We start from the raw sequence: 17838 nt of genomic DNA on the forward strand, positions 1-17838 counted from the left end.
CACCTCAATAGGAGCGGAGCGCTTCCGTGGGCGCCTCGAGGTCGGCAGGATTGGACTCGCTGCTACTGAGACCGGAGGACGCTCCAACGGAGATGGCTTCTTAGCCGGCTTACCTGAGTGTTGCGACGCCGGTGTGGTGTTGTGCGGCGTCGACGAAGTGGGTGCCGACTGAGGTGGTGCCGATGCCGGTGTCGATGTCGCAGGGTCAGACATATCGGCACCGAAAAGCAAACGTTGTTGGATTTGTCGGTTTTTTAATGTACGTTTTTTCAAAGTGGCACAGCGGGTGCAGGTAGAAGCCTGATGCTCTGGACCCAGGCACTGTAAGCACCAATTGTGCGGGTCCGTAAGAGAGATAGGCCGTGCACACCGCTGGCACTTTTTAAAACCTGGCTGGGGGGGCATGAAAGGAAAAACGGCTTCTGCCAAATCGAAGGCCGAGGCCTCGATGGCGGCAGTAGGCCCCGCCGGGGCAAAACCGACGAAATGAAGAAAAAAGAAAAAAACTGGTTTTTTTTTTAAAGAAAATAATAAAAGAAAAAAAGGAAATATAATTTCCAAAAAGATTTCGCGAGCGGGAAGGCGACAGAAAAAAATCTTTTCAACAGCCGTTGAAAAGTGCGACTTCTTAGCTCCGCGGAAACTAAGAAACTGGGGACCGCGCGCCTCTGTCGGGCGGGAAGGCACTCGCGCGTGCGCGGTGCGGCCTACTAGAACTTTCCAAGTTCTTAGAGTGCAATCACTCTAAAATTGTCCGTACCGGGGCTCCGTCGGTGCCGTCACCCATCAGTCAAGAATATGCTGCCTGCTTGTCCTGGGATAACAGGCTTTCAACCTGGAGATACAAATCTGCTAAAAACAAAACAAATATGCAATCTCTTTTTTCAAGAAGGAAAACAATTCAGTGGGTTTTTTTTTTTTTTTTGTTTATTATGTTCTAGCAGACAATTTACATAAAATACCCTTTTTAAGTTAGTGATTCATATTTTCCCACTTAAACTACTTAATGAGCAGCTTTGGTAAAGAATGGAATTAAACCAACCATCCCAAATTACAAACAACAACAATAATAATAATAAAAATGAACAAATTGCAGCTGATTTCCACCAGTATTTGTTTTAAAATGTTTTGTGGTGCTGTGATTTTTTTTTTTTTCCTCAGTGCTTTCCCTTAGTCCGAGGGAGCTTGGCAGGGCAGAGGCTGGACTCTGCATTCTGTAGTGCTTTTCCACCTTTCCTTTCCTCACATAATCCGCAGGCCTTGGATAGAGGACTCCAGGGTCTGAGGAAAGAGAGAAGAACTGGTTTGAGCAAAAAATGAGCTAGAGATTTTGATGATGATAAATACTAATGATCCAATGAAGACTCCTCTCTTTCTAGAAAGTGCTCTTATATAAATTATTGACAGAAGACAACGTATTGTCTCTCAAATCCCTGTTTTCAATAATTTATCGTCCATCAACCAGTAGCTAGGCACAACCTACAGATTCTGTGTGGAAGGTTGAACAAAGAAAATTAGCAAGACAAGACTCATTTCTCCTGAAGTCTCAGCAGACCTCTTAACCCCTGAATAACTTCCAAGTTTGCTTGGAGCAATTCTCATTTTTAGGGCCAGATTTTCTCCTTTTCACACACATACACACAAAAAAATCAAACTGTCACATTTTTTTTTTTTTTTTTTTTACAAACTCCAAAATACAACTTATGTTCATATGGAAAGGACAAGTGAAGTGTGTGGAAAAAGGGAAGCCTACCTTCAAATCCCAGATTGTCATCGCTCCATCAATACCGGTAGTACAGAATTTGTAGCAGTCTTGCTTGTTGCCTTCATAAATAGACACTTGGCTAAAAGAAATAAGAAGACATTATCTAGGAAGTAGGTTCTGGGAAGCAGAGGGGTAATGCAAGTATGGCGAAAAAGAAATTTTTAAAATAAATAAGTCATGCACCAGAATTCTGCACAGATTGGAGGGGAGAGAAGATGGTTGAGCAGAAGACACGAGATAAGCAAGTTGCAGTAATCTTAAGCAAGAGAAGATGAGCGTGTGGATAAGGGTTTTGGTAGTGTGCTCGAAAAAGAGAGGTGGCATTTTGGTAATATTACAGAAGAAGAAGCGATAGGCTTTAGCAGTTGGATCTGAGTGGAGGAGAAGGAGAGAGGAGTCAAAGATGACCCTGAGATTACAAGCTGATGAGACAGGGAGGAGGAGAGTGCTGCCAACAGAAACAGAGAATGGGGGAGGGGGGTTTAGGTGAAAAGATAAAGAGCTTGGTCTTAGTCTTATTCAGATGTAGATGGCAGTAAGACATCCAAATGGCAATGCTAGACAGGCAGGATGAGACCCTGATCTGGATTTCTGTGGAGAGGTAGATCTGGGAGTCATCAGCATAGAGTTGATACTAAAAACCATGGAAGGAGTACACCGAGGGAGGGGTATATATGGAGAAAAGGAGAGGTCCCAAGACAGAGCCTTGAGATACACTGATTGACAGTAGGATAGCAGGATCCCTCACTGCATACACTGAAAGTGTGATGGGAGAGAAAGAAGAAAACTAGGAGAAAACAGAACCCTGGAGACCCAACAAGGATAGCGTATCGAGGAGTAGGTGGTGATCAATGGTATCGAAAGCAGCAGATAGATCGAGAAGGATGAGGGTAGAGGCCTTTGGATCTGGCCAGGAACAGGTCGTTAGATACTTTAGCAAGGGCAGTTTCTGTGGAATGCAGTGGGTGAAATCCTGATTGAAGTGGGCCAAGAATGGCTTGAGATAAAAGGAATTCCAGATAATGGTGGTGAACAGCATGTTCAAGTAGCTTGGATAAGGAGGGAGATGGAACGATAGTTGGAGAGGGATGTGGAGTCTAATGAGGGTTTTTTTGAGGAGAGGCGTAACTACAGCATATTTGAAGACATGGGGAACAGTTGCATTAGAGAGTGATATGCGAGAGATAGCACCGAGTAGGTGGGTGGGAATTAGATCAGAGGTAGAGGGTTTGGAGAGGAAATGTGTAGTTTCCTCTACAGTGATCTCAGAAAATGAGGAAAATGTGGCAGAGGTTGAAGGGAGGTTGGCAGAATGGACAGCTGGATGTGGGGGTGGGGGGAAATGACTAGGTTGAGAACTCAAGGTGAACCTTGTCGTAGGAGAACTCTGCCTTTGTCTGGGGGAAAATGATGGGAGGATTGGAGGTGAAGACACTGAGTTTTGTGTGGCAAAAAAATGCTCTAGTCTTCCAATGTTTCAGGCTGGTTAGGTTTTTAATATATACATACAATGTGTAAGACATGCCTTTGATGTACTTCTCCCACTGTATGCAAATATATCTCCGTGCATATTCAACTGCTGATATCCTAAAAGTTCGACCAGCTTGCCGCACTCGAGGTCCAGAGTTGCTTACCCCTGGGCTATTCACATACATTCCCCTTTGTCTTGCACAACATTATTTCTCATAAGTACAAGTTAATTATATTATTCTCAATGAAGGGAAATAAAATTATTCACTCAGACACTTCTAAAGTGCCTTAAGCAAACAGAAAATATCTCATCTGCTCCGCTAGACTCTGCCAACTAATGTTATTAAAAACATTCATCTCCAGGCTTTGGAACATTTAGCAAAGGACCTGGAGCTTGCAGCTGATTAATATTTGTAGAGTACTAGAATGAATAGGCAACAGTAAACTGAAGCCTGAACTGCTTAGAATCTAGTGCTGCCTGATTCACCGATTCAAATTGATTCACTTCCTTTAAATAAAAGAAATAAATAAATCAGACTCACCAATTCAGCAGCAGCAGTAAACAGGCTGTTCCCGGCCTGCCTACCAGGGCCTTCCCTCTTCCGCATCAGTGATGACATCACTGATGATGTGGCAGAGGGAAGCCCTGGCGGGCAGGCTACAACCAACCTACCAACATGGGATTGAAGAGCCTACAAAAATAAACCCACCAGGCTTTTTTTTTTTAAGCCTGCTTGGGCAGGAAAAGTGAATCAAGTCAAAAAATCCATTCAATAGGCCAAATCAAAATGATAAAATTTTCCCTGATTCGGGCAGCACTATTAGAATCCAGCAAGGCACAGGTGCTCTCTAGTGGCTGTTATAGTTATAGCAGCAGTGCAATTCCAACAATATATTTAGCACTAAAGAGAAATAAGGAATATTAAAACATAGGGAAGTTAATTTTCACACTGAATATTTCTGTTTGTGGACTGTTGTGCAAGCATTCGTTGTCTATGACCAAATGGTCATAGCCTTATTCTCCAGTTTCCTTACTACCACTCTCATGGTCTTGGTCCTACCTGGTTTAAGCACATTAAGACTCCCTGACCTCAATCAAGCATGACATGTTAAATGTTAAAAACACTTATGGTCCTGCCCGGTGTCAGCCTATCTAATTTAGCTCAGATACCTACGTGATGCTGTTTTGATGCAGGGTCTCCAAATTGGTGTTGCGATCCTCTGTGGTGGCTCTCTTGTCCATGTTACGGAAGCGCTCCATGGCGGAAATGTTGCGCTGGATGCTTTGTTTGGGAATGTCTAGTTTGGAGATAAAAACCAGGGTGCCACGGTCATCACAGTTGAACAGCATTGGGCAGCAGTCATGACCCTGAAATCAAGATGGGATAAGGATAAGGGTTAGTCAGTCCTATAACCACACAAAACCTTTAAGAGATGTAAAGTACATATCAAGTTTGTGTGCTTCAGTATCAAGCTGTGCATTTCACATTTCTTTTTTTTTTTTTTTAATTTTTATATTGTCACGATTTATAATTTTTATTCGTTTTCAAATTTTACATAAAGTGTACAAAATATTAAAATATAATTGATGAATACACAATATCACTTTTATATCTAGTACATCATATTTTAAATATATTTTTATCCCCTCTCCCTCCCCCCACCCTTCTAGTACTTTTCAATCTTACATTACATATTGTATATCATATTATATAAAAATTATTTTCACTACCCTCCCCTTCATGTGTGTCACAAAGAAGATATTGAAAAGAAGAAGAGAAATCTTACTATTTATTCATTGCAATATTTTGTCAATGGCCCCCATATTTTTATAAATTTAGTATATGTTCCTCTTTGTATTGCTATTGCTCTTTCCATTTTGAATATATGACATATTGTATTCCACCAAAATGTATAATTTAGGTTATTATAATTCTTCCAATTGTTGGTTATATGCTGAATGGCAACCCCTGCATTTCACATTTCTAATAAAATGCCCAACCCCAGCTCACAGTTTTAACCCGCTTGGTACCAAACACCGAAGGGGGGTATGGGGGAAGGGAAGAGGCGCACGCTGCGGTGGTGGGGTGGGGGTGGAGAAGAGGGCGGGGGAGGGGGCGCCACTGCCCTGGGTGCCTCTCACCCTCACTATGCCACTGTATAGCAGAATTAGAAAATGGTGCAGAGCCTAAAGCGACTAGGGCTCTTCAGCTTGGAGAAGAGATGGCTCAGAGGTGATATGATAGAGGTCTATAAAATACTGAATAGAGTGGAAAGGGTAGGCTCTTATTGAGATGGACTGGGGAAATCCACTGCTTAAGCAGCATAAAATCTGTTTTACTACTTTGGATCTAACTAGGCACTTGCGACCTGGGTTGGCCACTGTTGGAAACAGGATACTGGGCTTCGTGGACCTTCGGTCTGTCCCAGTACGGCAACTCTTATGTGAGCCAAGTATAGGACAATCAAGCCATTGTGACATCACTGATGAGTTTGGCTCTTAGGTATTGGTGGAATGAGGTATTATGACATCACAATCTCAGCTCTAGAATGTTGCTACTCTTTGGGTTTCTGCCAAGTACTTGGAACCTGGATTGGCCACTGTTGGAAAGAGGATACTGGGCTCGATGGATCTTCGGTCTGTCCCAGTAGAGCAGTTATTATGAGTGCTCAACAATCTCATTATCCTAATTTGTGCAACATATACAAATACTGATGCGAGTATTTCAGGATGTTGTGCTAGCTCAATCTTTTGTTCAGTATGTGTAACTTGAAGCTAATTTGTTCTACTGAATATCAGCGTCAGTGATGAAGTGGAGCAAGTAAGTTTAGGAGGAGCGATTGACGTTTCCAGAAAGGGCTTCTTCAGGGAAGAGACTTGGCAGACAGTCCCAGGATGCCTATGTCTCCTCCCCTGCGATGTTCTCCCATCCATGCTTTCCCTCCCAGACACACTGCCCGTGCCCCAGCCGCTCCAAGGAGGCTGCCCCAGATGAGGCCCACGGTGAATGCAGGATTCTCTCCTCTGCGGGAAAGCCGCCCGGAGCCGACAGTCGATCTTCTTAGCGGATTGCATGGGGGGAAGAGTTCACACTCTTGGTAGGATCGGGTCTGTGTGCTCTCGGTGGTTGTGGCTGGTCTCGTTGCTGCTTAGGTGTAAAAGCAGTTGATCTCCACTGCTGCTGATATTTAAAAGCAGGCAGATTGATCTCTCCAATGGACTGCCGGCTTTAACTTGCTCTTTAGTAATTTGAGAGATTTTAAATCATAATATTTAAATATCATTATATATCACATATTGCATTATAAAAACAAGTAAAAAAATATTTTAAATAGCGGAAGAAGATATCTTCTTTTTCAAGGGACCCACGGCAACAAGAGGACATCCGTGGAAAATCAGAGGCGGGAAACTATGAGGTGACACCAGGAAATTATTTTTCACTGAAAGGGTGGTTGATTGTTGGAATAGTCTTCCACTGCAGGTGATTGAGGCCAGCAGCGTGCCTGATTTTAAGGCCAAATGGGATCGACACGTGGGTTCTATTCACTAAGCAAAGGTAGGGGAGGGTCATTGGGGTGGGCAGACTGGATGGGCCGTGGCCCTTATCTGCCGTCTATTTCTATGTTCACACAGGGGTTTTGGACCGGTGATGAAAACCTAACCCCGTTTGGTTATAACTTTATTGATTATGATCCTGGGGTTTTTTGAGGTCCTTTTTCCTCTGTTTTAATTACATTATATACAATATAAAGTGTTCCACACATATTGTTTGAGTTACATATATAGAATGGAAAGGTCAATAGCGGTACAGAATGGAAATTATAAAAAAATTTTATTAAAATTTGGGAGCCATTAATGTCCTTTTGTCATGATTGATGCCATTGTTTTTATTAATTTTCTATTAATTATGTATGATTTAGGTTTGGTTGGGGGTGGGTTTACAATATGTGAAAATATAATGATTAAAGGGATTTGAGGGTGGGAGGGGGAGGGTTATATTTCTAATTATAAGATATAATGATAAGATGAACAAGTGCTCAGATTTTGTTTATTGTATATTTTTGTACACTTGATGAAAGTTTTAAAATGAATAAAGAAGTAAAAAAAAAAAAAAAGATAATACCAAGCATTCTATTCGCCTTCTTAGAGGCCGCTGCGCACTGTGCCGACGGCTTCATTGTCCTGTCCACCATCACCCCCAAGTCCTTTTCTAAGGTACTTTCATCCATTACCAGCCCTCCCATCGTATAGCTGTACTTCGGGTTTCCGTTTCCTACATGCAAGACTTTACATTTCTCTACATTAAACTTCATCTGCCATTTCGTCGCCCACTATGGCAAATTGTAACCCATTAATTTTATATTAGGCATGTTAACCTGTAACTCATTCTGAGCTCATTGGGGCAAATGGGATAGAAAATGAATTAAATAAAGCATCACTGTAATGGAAGAAATAACCAGGAGGAGGGAAATGGGGAAAATGCCCCAACACTATACTTTTGTTGTGCTCTGTAACAAGAACGCCAATTAATAATAATTATTAATAGATACTGGCACTTTAATCTCGAAGCTGGAACTTTAGACCATCTATTATTCTATTATCCATTCATTTTGGCTTTCTGGAAATCGATATGAGGCCAAATAAATTGTTTACTAGAGAGTCCGGTGGCACTTTCATATGATACTATTTTATTTGGCATGTCAATGAGAGCAAAGAGTCAAATATCCTCAAATAATAAACTCTTGCTAATTATGACTGGAGTCACCATTCAGCAAATTATATTTAATTGGAAGAATTGGAGTAGATTGAATTACAACTTCTGGTGGAATTCTTTGTGACATATATATATATATATAAAGGGACCTGAACAAACTAGGAGAATGGGCGACGAGATGGCAGATGAAGTTCAATGTAGGGAAATGCAAAGTCTTTCACGTAGGAAACAGGAACCTGAAGTACAGCTATACGATGGGAGGGCTGGTAATGGGTGAGGACTTGGGGGGTGATGGTGGACAGGACAATGAAGCTGTCGGCACAGTGCGCAGCGGCCTCTAAGAAGGCGAATAGAATGCCTGGTATTATCAAGAAAGGTATTACAACCAGAACGAAAGAAGTTATCCTGCCGTTTTATTGGGTGATGGTGCGCCCGCATCTGGAGTACTGCGTCCAATACAAAAAGGACATTTTAGTAAATTTCAGGATGTTTGGGGGCAATTGGCAGAGTATTGTAATGAGTAGGTATCATTTTTCCCTTAATAATACAATTGAAAATGAGGGGATAGGGATGGGGGGTTTCTTATTCTTTATTAAATATTTGGATTAATAGAAAGAATATATTGTATAATATAAATGAATGCTTATGGAATGGTAGGGAGGGGAGGGGGGAATAAATTGTATTTATTTAAGATGACTAATAGAAAATCAAGTGATGTTTTTAAGTTCAAATGTTATTTCTGGATGCACTTGTTGTAAGTTGTAAAAATAAATAAAGATTTAAAAAAAAAAAGAATGCCAATTAACATGATTAAAACTGATATAAAACCCTGTGGAGCTTGTAGCTTTTCACATGTCCTGCTATCAGGCAGAAACTCAGACCCGATTTCCCTTTCTTTTTTTTCTTTAAACTGAGCTTAACTGAGAAACAGAATTCTTCAAATCCAGACACAGACTTATTAAGACAGAAGAGAGGCAAAACCCACTTACAAGGCAGGGCTCAGACCTATTAGACACATTTACAAGAAAGATTATCGAGGTAATAACCTAGTCTTTCTTTCAAGTATGCCGCGAGAGGATGCCGATGAGGAAGGCAGGCACTGGCTGACTGCCTACAGGAAGTGCCTTTCGTGGTGAGAAGCACATCCTGTAGGAGGTCAGCTGGTGCTTCAACTCCTCTCTGTGCCTCTCCTCTTCCAGCGCATCCACACCGGTGGCTCAGGACCCCGTCTGGAGGGCCTCTGTTCATGTCAATGTGATGACATCATACATGTGCATGACATCATTGTGTCGACGTCTGCGCATTTCTGGATGCCCTTCAGCCGTGGCCTTGAGTTTAGAAAATACACAGTGAAGATGATTCTGGTGCTCAATGTCATTTATCAAGACTCAACACGATTGTATTTCGGCCCCAAATGGGCCTGCCTCAGGAGTCTATAGGTAAAGCAATGTGAAGTGTACTATTTTTTAAAATCAGTCAGAAATCAATCTTGTAAAATATAATGGATGGCTCCAAGAGCCATTGTAGCGATTGGAACAGAAAGCTTGGCTGCAATCTGAATATACAATTCCCCTCCTCCCCCCAGTGAACCTCCGTCGTGATCCCCTTAAAAGACCTTTGTGTTGCTTGGCCTCCTGTGTAAGAATGGAATCTTCGAGAACCTTGAAAATTCCCATGCCAGGAACCCAAGCCATCTGGTGTTTGCTGTCTGGCAAGGCCTTAGGGCGACGGTCCGTAATAGAGAATGACGAGGTGGCTGTTACCCATGGCTAGCCACGGGTAACCCGCCGAAATGGTGGGGGGGGGGGGGAGTGCTCACTGCGGGTATGGAGACAAGGCCATCCACTGCCCCATGGAGCGGTGAATGGCCTATTCCCCGCAGTTAAGGGAGGGAATGTGCGTGGCCCCCTCCCTCCTTCCCGAATCTATCTATGTGTCCCCCCCTTATTTTCACGGCACGTTTTAAGTATGAGTAATTTGTTGAAAGCCACCGGAGCCTACATGCAGTTGCGTGTGTCTGTGGGTGGAAGCTTCTTCTCCAACGCAACTTCCGGTTGTGTCAGAGGAGAAGCTTCTGCCCACAGATGCATGCATCAGGTGGGCAACAGCCGCTTAATGGGCCTCATCTTCCAGTCTGCCTCGGGGCCTGGTGCAGTTGCTCCGGATTTCTTCCCAACCCTCTGGGGACCAAATTATTCGGGACATTTCTCTTGCAGATTCAGATTGATAACTCTAGCATTCAGGACTAGGGTTATCCAGCTGAACCCTAGCGTTCAGGACTACTAGACAAATTGTACTAGAAACGTTATTTCCCACAGAGTAATAATTGGGCAAAACTTCATGAAGTCTGGAATTAAATTTTCTGCAGTGCGATCTAAATCGACAGTAATTAGGCAGAAGTTACACTTACAGCTGCCACCACACTATTCTCAGAAACAAAAATCACACTCAGAAGTGGGAGGAATTCTGTCTTCAGCTGTGAAACACTAAAAAGAGAAAAATACTTGTGAAAAACATGCACAGATTTTATTAACATCTCCAGTTTTGCAGCTCACATTGAGACAAAACATCTCTGGCTTGCTTTTCTATGTTTAGAATAGCTACTACTTAAAAATGATATGCCCAAGTCAACAGCAACAGTGCTTAACATATTCATTAATGACAAATGCAAAGGGAGTAAAAAGGGAGGTATGGGATCAGAGGGTGACAATTATTTCAAGTGGTCAAAATGCAAGCTTATGGGTCTGGGGAAACTGGCAGATGAAATGTATGTGGACAAGTGCAGAATGATGCATACAGGAGAAAATCAGTTCCTGAACTACAGGTAAACAGGATGCTCGGTCACCACCCAGGAAAAGGACCTTGGGATCATTCATGATAACCAAAGAACTAAACAGAATGTTATAAGCTATTAGGAAAGGCAAGGACAATAAAAACATATGATTTCATAAATGTCACTGTACAAATCCATGATGTGACTGTACCCAAGTACAGGCCTCACCACCTCATTTAAATAAAAAAAAAAAGATAAAGAAATACTGGGAAGGTTCCAAGAAGAGGGGGATGGGACTTGATATACCACTTTTTCTTTGTGGTTTATACAATCAAAGTGGTTTACATGGGGCAATGAAAATGTTAAGTGACTTGCCTAGAGTCACAAGGAGATACAGTGGGAATCAAACTCACAAGTTCAGAGTGCTGAGGCAGCTGCTCTAACCACAAGGCCACTCTTCCACGATAAAAAGGATGGAGTGGAACCCCACAAAGAAATAGCTACATGGATTAGTGCTCTTCAACCCAGAGAAGAGACAGCTGAAGGGAGATGAAGGGGTGTGGTGAAACAAGTAAGCAGAATGCGTGCTTGCACCTTTGAATTAGTACTAGGGTAGGAGGCACTCCATGAAACCAATAGGTAGCACCCAAAACAAATTGGCGTGCATTTCTTTCCACTTAGACACGTGAACTGTGCAATTTGTTGCCAGAGGATACAGTGACAGCAGTTAGCTTAGCACCGTTCAAAGAGAGTTTGGACAAGTAGCTGGAGGAAAGGTCTACGAGTCCTTATTGGGAAAATGAATGCCTCTCTCTTGGTATGAGCAAAGAGGAATTGGACCTATTCCTCGGTATCCTGCCAGGTGGCACCTTTTGGTGACAGGATGCTAGACTTAATGGACCTGAGGTCTACCCCAGTATCACATTCCTTCTGTTAAGATCACATGATGTCATTAGATTTGAGCTCTGGGGTCCCTGGTTCTCAGTTTGTTTCTATTATTTGCTATATTGTCTCTCTCTAAAGCACCAAAGTAAACACAGAACAATAGATTTAAACACAACTCTAACAAACCCTCTCAGCAATTGAATAAATACATTCAAAGATACTGGGAGAATTGGTCAAGAAACAGGACAGTAAATCAGTCCCAAAGCTTGTTGAAAGAAAGTTTGGAGACCTGATTTAAAAGAAGCGGAATTTAGTGTGGCTTGCAAATAGGAAACCAGAGTTCCACAAGACAGCCCACGGCAATACAGCTAAAAGCAAACAAGCATATGGCCTCAGATATACTCTAGGAGGCGATGGAATGTCCACCAGGTTCCGGTGTGCGCATCTTCAGCTTGTAGCAGGAACATATGGATTAAGACAGATAATGAGGCAGAGCTCTCTGAAGGGAATCTTACATTTCATTCAAAACAGAAATAGCAGCATGATCAAATCTACCATTTAAGAGCAGGTAATACTACCGCGGTGTTCTCAATTAATTCTAAGTAATCCAGCAAAGGAAATGCAGTTATACACTTGAAAGATGCAAGCGCACACAATACAGGAGGAGAAACTCTGGGGCAATCATGGTGCATGTGGTCAAAGCAGCAAATAATTATGAGAAGCCCAAGGGAGGAAATGTGCAAAGGAAAAAAGTGTACCCAGCATTAGAGGCAATAAGATCTCTTTATAGCTCGTTGGGGAGGCCTCACCTAGAATACTGTGTTCAGTTCTTGAAGCTGTACTTCAAAAAGCCCAGTGATGGGTTCGTGTGCTTCATGGAAAAGTTACCAACGTGGTCTAAGATCTGCTGGCATTGCTGCTAGTGTTGGAGCAGGTACCTCATCTCCCTGAGTTTCTGGAGCCCGAGGTGGAGAGGCCAAAGGATGCTCCAATGCCTAATGGAAGACTCTCAGAAATATATGGACTTGAGGGCCAGCTTGGACTAGTGATTTCTTAATAAGTGCTGTGGGAAAATGGCACCTGTGAAACTGGACAGAGTGGAAGGAAGGCATGAAATGAATCCACTTCCTGGATTTTCTATGCAATAAAAATAAAAGAATGTTTTTCTCCAATAGGAATTAATGTGAAGCTGCTGAGATTTCCTGCTGAACAAGACAATCTGTTTGGTATGGAGGCCAGAGGAAACCGATGTCTAACCCCTACTGGGCAGCAGAATCCAGTAATGAAAAGGACAGGATGGCTCCAAACCCTGATGCTTCAAATACAGGTATTCCAAAGCTCAAAAAAAAGCAAGTGAATACTCCCTTTATTTATCATTTCTAAAGTGCTACCAGCAAACGCAGCGCTGTATATCAAACACGGAAAAGGCAGTCCCCGTTCAAAAGAGCTTAGAATCTAGTTATGACAGACAAATTGGACAGGTGGGGAAGCACAGAAGGACTGAAAGACAGATGGGTTCTAGCAGATGGATCTGAATACCAACTCTGGTGGTTTGCTCCAGACATACAGTGCAGCAAAATAGAAGAGACAGAGTCTGGAAGGCCAAACTACCAGGGATGAATCCAGTCCCGATGGAAACAAATACTTACGCCATATTCTTAGTGGCATCAGCCACTGACACAGTACTGTCATGGCTGACCCAGGCAAGGCGGTTTCCGTTGGCTGAGAAACTGACACTGTGAACCCAACCCCCACTTCCGGCACCTCCAAACTCCGACATCAGCTGACCAAAGGGCATCTTTGAGCCCCAGGGTGTGCTAGCAGGCTTCTCATCCACTTCTTTAATGTATGCAGAAAACACCCTGGATAAAACAAAAAGTTACTTCAACCACACAAACTCTACATATCCATCTTACCTAACCCATTTTATAAAAATATTGGAAAAATTGGAGCAGGCTTAATTACAGTTTTTGGCGGAACTCATTGTGTCACATCTATAAGATGGAGAGAACAATATCCATACAAAAAGGGAATTATAAAAAATTTAAAGATATATGGGGGTCATTGACAAATTATTGTAATGAATAGATACCATTTTTCCAATATAAGTACAATACAAGTGAAGGGATGGGGGGGATTCTGAATTTTATTAAATGTTTAGATCAGCAAAAAGAATATTTCATAAGATAAATTTGATTACATAAGGTTATGGTAGGGTTGGGAGGGTAGGGGTTAAATTTTATGTATTATTGTTAAATATGACAGAAATTCAAGTGATGTATTTGATTGCAGAGGGTCGGAGTAAAGGGCCAATATTCTGACTGGCGGGGAGTCACGAGCGGTGTGCCACAGGGATCGGTTCTGGGGCCGTTACTCTTCAACATATTTATCAATGACCTAGAAAAGGAGGCAAAGTGCGAGGTTATAAAATTTGCAGACGATACCAAACTGTGCGGAAGAGTTAGCTCCAGGGAGGAGTGTGAGGACCTGCAAAGGGACCTGGACAAGCTGGAAGACTGGGCAAACAAATGGCAAATGCGCTTTAACGTGGAAAAATGCAAGGTCATGCATATAGGGAAAAAGAACCCGTTGTTCAACTACAAATTGGGGGGGGCATAGTTGGGAGACAGCAGACTTGAGAGAGACTTGGGTGTGCTGGTGGATGCATCACTGAAGCCATCTGCACAGTGCGCAGCAGCCTCGAAAAAAGCCAACAGGATGCTGGGCATCATAAAGAGGGGCATAACAACCAGGACGCAGGAAGTCATCATGCCATTGTATCGAGCGATGGTGCGTCCACATCTGGAATACTGCGTTCAGTATTGGTCGCCACACCTCAAGAAGGACATGGCGATACTTGAGAGAGTCCAAAGGAGAGCAACGAAACTGGTAAAAGGGCTGGAACACTGCCCATACGCCGAGAGGTTGGATAGGCTGGGGCTCTTCTCTCTGGAAAAGAGGAGGCTCAGGGGTGATATGATAGAGACCTTCAAAATCATGAGGGGCATAGAGAGGGTGGATAGGGACAGATTCTTCAGGCTGAAGGGGACAACAGGTACGAGAGGGCATTCGGAGAAACTGAAGGGAGATAGGTTCAAAACGAATGCAAGAAAGTTTTTCTTCACCCAAAGGGTCGTGGACACTTGGAATGCGCTACCGGAGGAAGTGATCAGGCAGAGTACGGTACAAGGATTCAAACAGAGACTGGACGGATTCCTGAAGGATAAAGGGATCATGGGATATTGAGAAAGCTAACCAGAAAATAAGTATAGAAACCCAGGTCGTGCATGTGCAAGACCGGAGGGCTAGGAAGGGAAACCAAGGCGGCATGGGGGCCCCTTCTGGTGATTTAGACAGGTCGTGACCTGTTTGTGCCGCCGCGGGAGCGGACTGCTGGGCAGGATGGACCTGTGGTCTGACCCGGCGGAGGCACTGCTTATGTTCTTATTTCAATTGTTGTAAGATGTAAAAATAAATAAAGATCTTTAAAAACCAAAAATACTGTAATATAAATATGTGGCTATTTATCATCTTTGAAATCAGGATAAAAAGAGGAAAGAGCCGGGTTACCTCAATATGATGTACTTTGGATCCCACTATACCACTTTCTTACTAAGCTCTTTTTTTTATTATTTTTAATTATTGAAATTTGATGCAGTTAAAAACATCTAGTTTGTACATTCATGCATATAACAATACATTAATTCATTGTCTATCTTATTTCATAATAAATACCAAAGATAACAAAATATCAATAGTGCCTATTATATCCCAACCCTTCCATCCCACCCCAGTGGGAGGATGTGTGCAGGAGATTCATAAGGCGTAAGAGAAAGATTACCGTATATCAATTTTTTTTTAAGATCAATGGGACTATCCTTTTGAGAACTGATCTAAGTTTCATATGCATCCCAAATGGTATTATAACTATGTATCTGATTTCTCCAAAAAGCAGTCAATTTTGACATTTGTTGTGTATATTGAACTTTAGCCAATAGTACTCGGAACATCGGTAAATCTGGTTGTTTCCAAGCAGATGCCAAAACAAATTGACCTTACTAAGCTCTTAAAAGGAAGCAGCTTTAAAAAAAACAAGCCAAAAACTGCACTATCTACTTCTAGAAATCAAAGTGTTGCTCACATACGGCTAGAATGTACATTTTATGGAAACTGGAGCTCTGCTCCTACACTGTGAACAACAAGAACTGGTTCTCAACATACTTCCTCCAACCTGAGAAACATGTATAAAGAAGTTGTAATGTAATACCCTGCACATACCAGGAATAAAGGAACCACCTACATGAAACAGGAAAACTAGGCTAGGCTAATTGGGATGAGAGAAGGGTACACCCAGAAAAGATCTCTTATGCAAGTCTACCATCTGGATGCCCGTTCTTTCTAAAATGAAAACACCCACATTTGGATGATCAATGCACTACAAACTGGAGAAAACATTTCTTCACGCAATGTGAATTTAAACTCTGGAATTTGCTGCCAGAGAATGTGATGAAAGAAGTTAACTTACCAAAGTATGATATATATTATATTTGAATATAATTTTTGGGAGGGTGGGGTGGGATATAATCTTTTTCTTGAGAAAAATGTAGAGCTTCAAGTGATGTTGTATATTAAATGAGGATTTTATTGTACACTTGTTGAAAGATTTAAAATGAATAAAGATTTATAAAAAAACAAAAAACCACCTTTGGATAGTTTCCTAAAAGAAAATGGACTTGGGAAAATCCACTGCTTATTTCTAGGATAAGCAGCATAAAATCTGTTTTACTCTTTTGGGATCTTGCCAGGTTCTTGCGGCCTGGACTGGCCACTGTTGGATAAAGGATACTGGGCTTGATGGACCTTTGGTCTGTCCCACTATGGCAATGCTTATGTTTCATACCTCCCATCACCATTTACACATTCCACTATCTTATGGACAGCGCTTTCAGTTCTGAGGGCCCCTTTTACAAAGTCACGGTAGTGATTCTCCAGCAGCAAATGCACCAAAGCCCAAAGGAATTGAATAGGCTTTGGTGCATTTGCCGCAGGATAATCACTACCGCAGCTTTGTAAAAGGGGCCCTCAGTGTTTCAACAATCAAAAAAATGCAGCAAGTTTTAAAATGTACATCCTATATAATAAAAGGCTAACTCGCGCATGCGCACTCCTATTTGTGTGCTTCCATGATCAGTAGTTCCGTGGCCGCATGAGTGCGCATGCGCAAATCCCCAGCACTTCCCTACACTCGCCGGAAGGACTGGACTGTATGAGTCCCCAGCACAAGCGTGTGGCTGACCCAGGATCGTGAGAGGATGCGCCGTGCAAAGTGCTGCACACTACTGGAGGGGGAGGGACATACCGGCACAAACCTCCCGCCAGAGAGGAAGGGCTGAAGCCAGCAACAGCAGCGAATTGTAAACGCTGCTGTTGCCTGAAGCACCCGAGGCAGACATTTCTCTCCCAGCGACATGACTTTAATATCAAACCTCCCTCCAGCGTTGGCAGCCGCAGCACGCTAAACAGGCTGCTTCGGGCTTTCTTCTGCAGTTGAGTCCCTCTGTCGCGTTATTGATGATGTCATCAATGATGCGACAGAGGGACTCAACGGCAGAAGAAAGCCCGAAGCAGCCTGTTTAGCGTGCTGCGGCTGCCAATGCTGGAGGGAGGTTTGATATTAAATTCATCTAGCTGGGAGGGTCGCAGAGTCAGCGGGGGTTGGGCTGGGAGGGGAGAGAAGCGTCTGCCTCGGGTGCTTCAGGCAGCAGCAGCGTTTACAATTCGCTGCTGTTGCTGGCTTCAGGCCTTCCTCTCTGGCCGGTCCTGCCTACTTCCTGTTTTCATGAAGACAGGACCGGCCACAGAGAAAGACCTGAAGCCAGCAACAGCAATGAATTGTGAATGCTGCTGCTGACCAATGAAGTAGTTAAATGAGGAAAGGGAGCAGAGGGGGAGAGAATCCTGAAAGCTTCAAACTCTTTATCGAATATTAAATTCAATTTCATATTCTAGTAAACGAAAAAATCAAGAGGGTGAAGTCAAACTTACTGCTCAGGAACTCTCAACATATTTCATTGAAAAAATTAATAAGATTAGATTAACTTTCATTATAAATCCACTCATTAAACCCGATAGAGAACAATCGGAGCTTAGTTCACTCTCTTCAAAATGCTCTTACTTTAAAATTCCAAACTTAGCAGAGATCGAAACGATCATTAAATCTATTAATATAA

The 17838-nt window shown here is 42.6% G+C and overlaps 1 protein-coding gene across 1 annotated transcript in view; it reads right to left on the reverse strand.

The window, feature by feature from the left end:
- Positions 1-1100: 1100 nt before the first annotated feature.
- Positions 1101-17838, reverse strand: part of ARPC1A (actin related protein 2/3 complex subunit 1A) — a 51128-nt gene continuing 34390 nt past the window's right edge. The window contains exons 6-10 of the mRNA XM_033914250.1: positions 13258-13470; positions 10361-10436; positions 4411-4604; positions 1754-1844; positions 1101-1281 (exon numbers count right to left, since the gene is read on the reverse strand). Of these exons, the coding sequence (XP_033770141.1) occupies positions 1243-1281; positions 1754-1844; positions 4411-4604; positions 10361-10436; positions 13258-13470 (613 nt within the window). The 3' untranslated portion in view covers positions 1101-1242. The remainder of the gene's footprint in view (positions 1282-1753; positions 1845-4410; positions 4605-10360; positions 10437-13257; positions 13471-17838) is intronic.

This window comes from Geotrypetes seraphini, chromosome 11 (assembly GCF_902459505.1).
Source record: "Geotrypetes seraphini chromosome 11, aGeoSer1.1, whole genome shotgun sequence".
Lineage (NCBI taxonomy): Eukaryota > Metazoa > Chordata > Amphibia > Gymnophiona > Dermophiidae > Geotrypetes > Geotrypetes seraphini.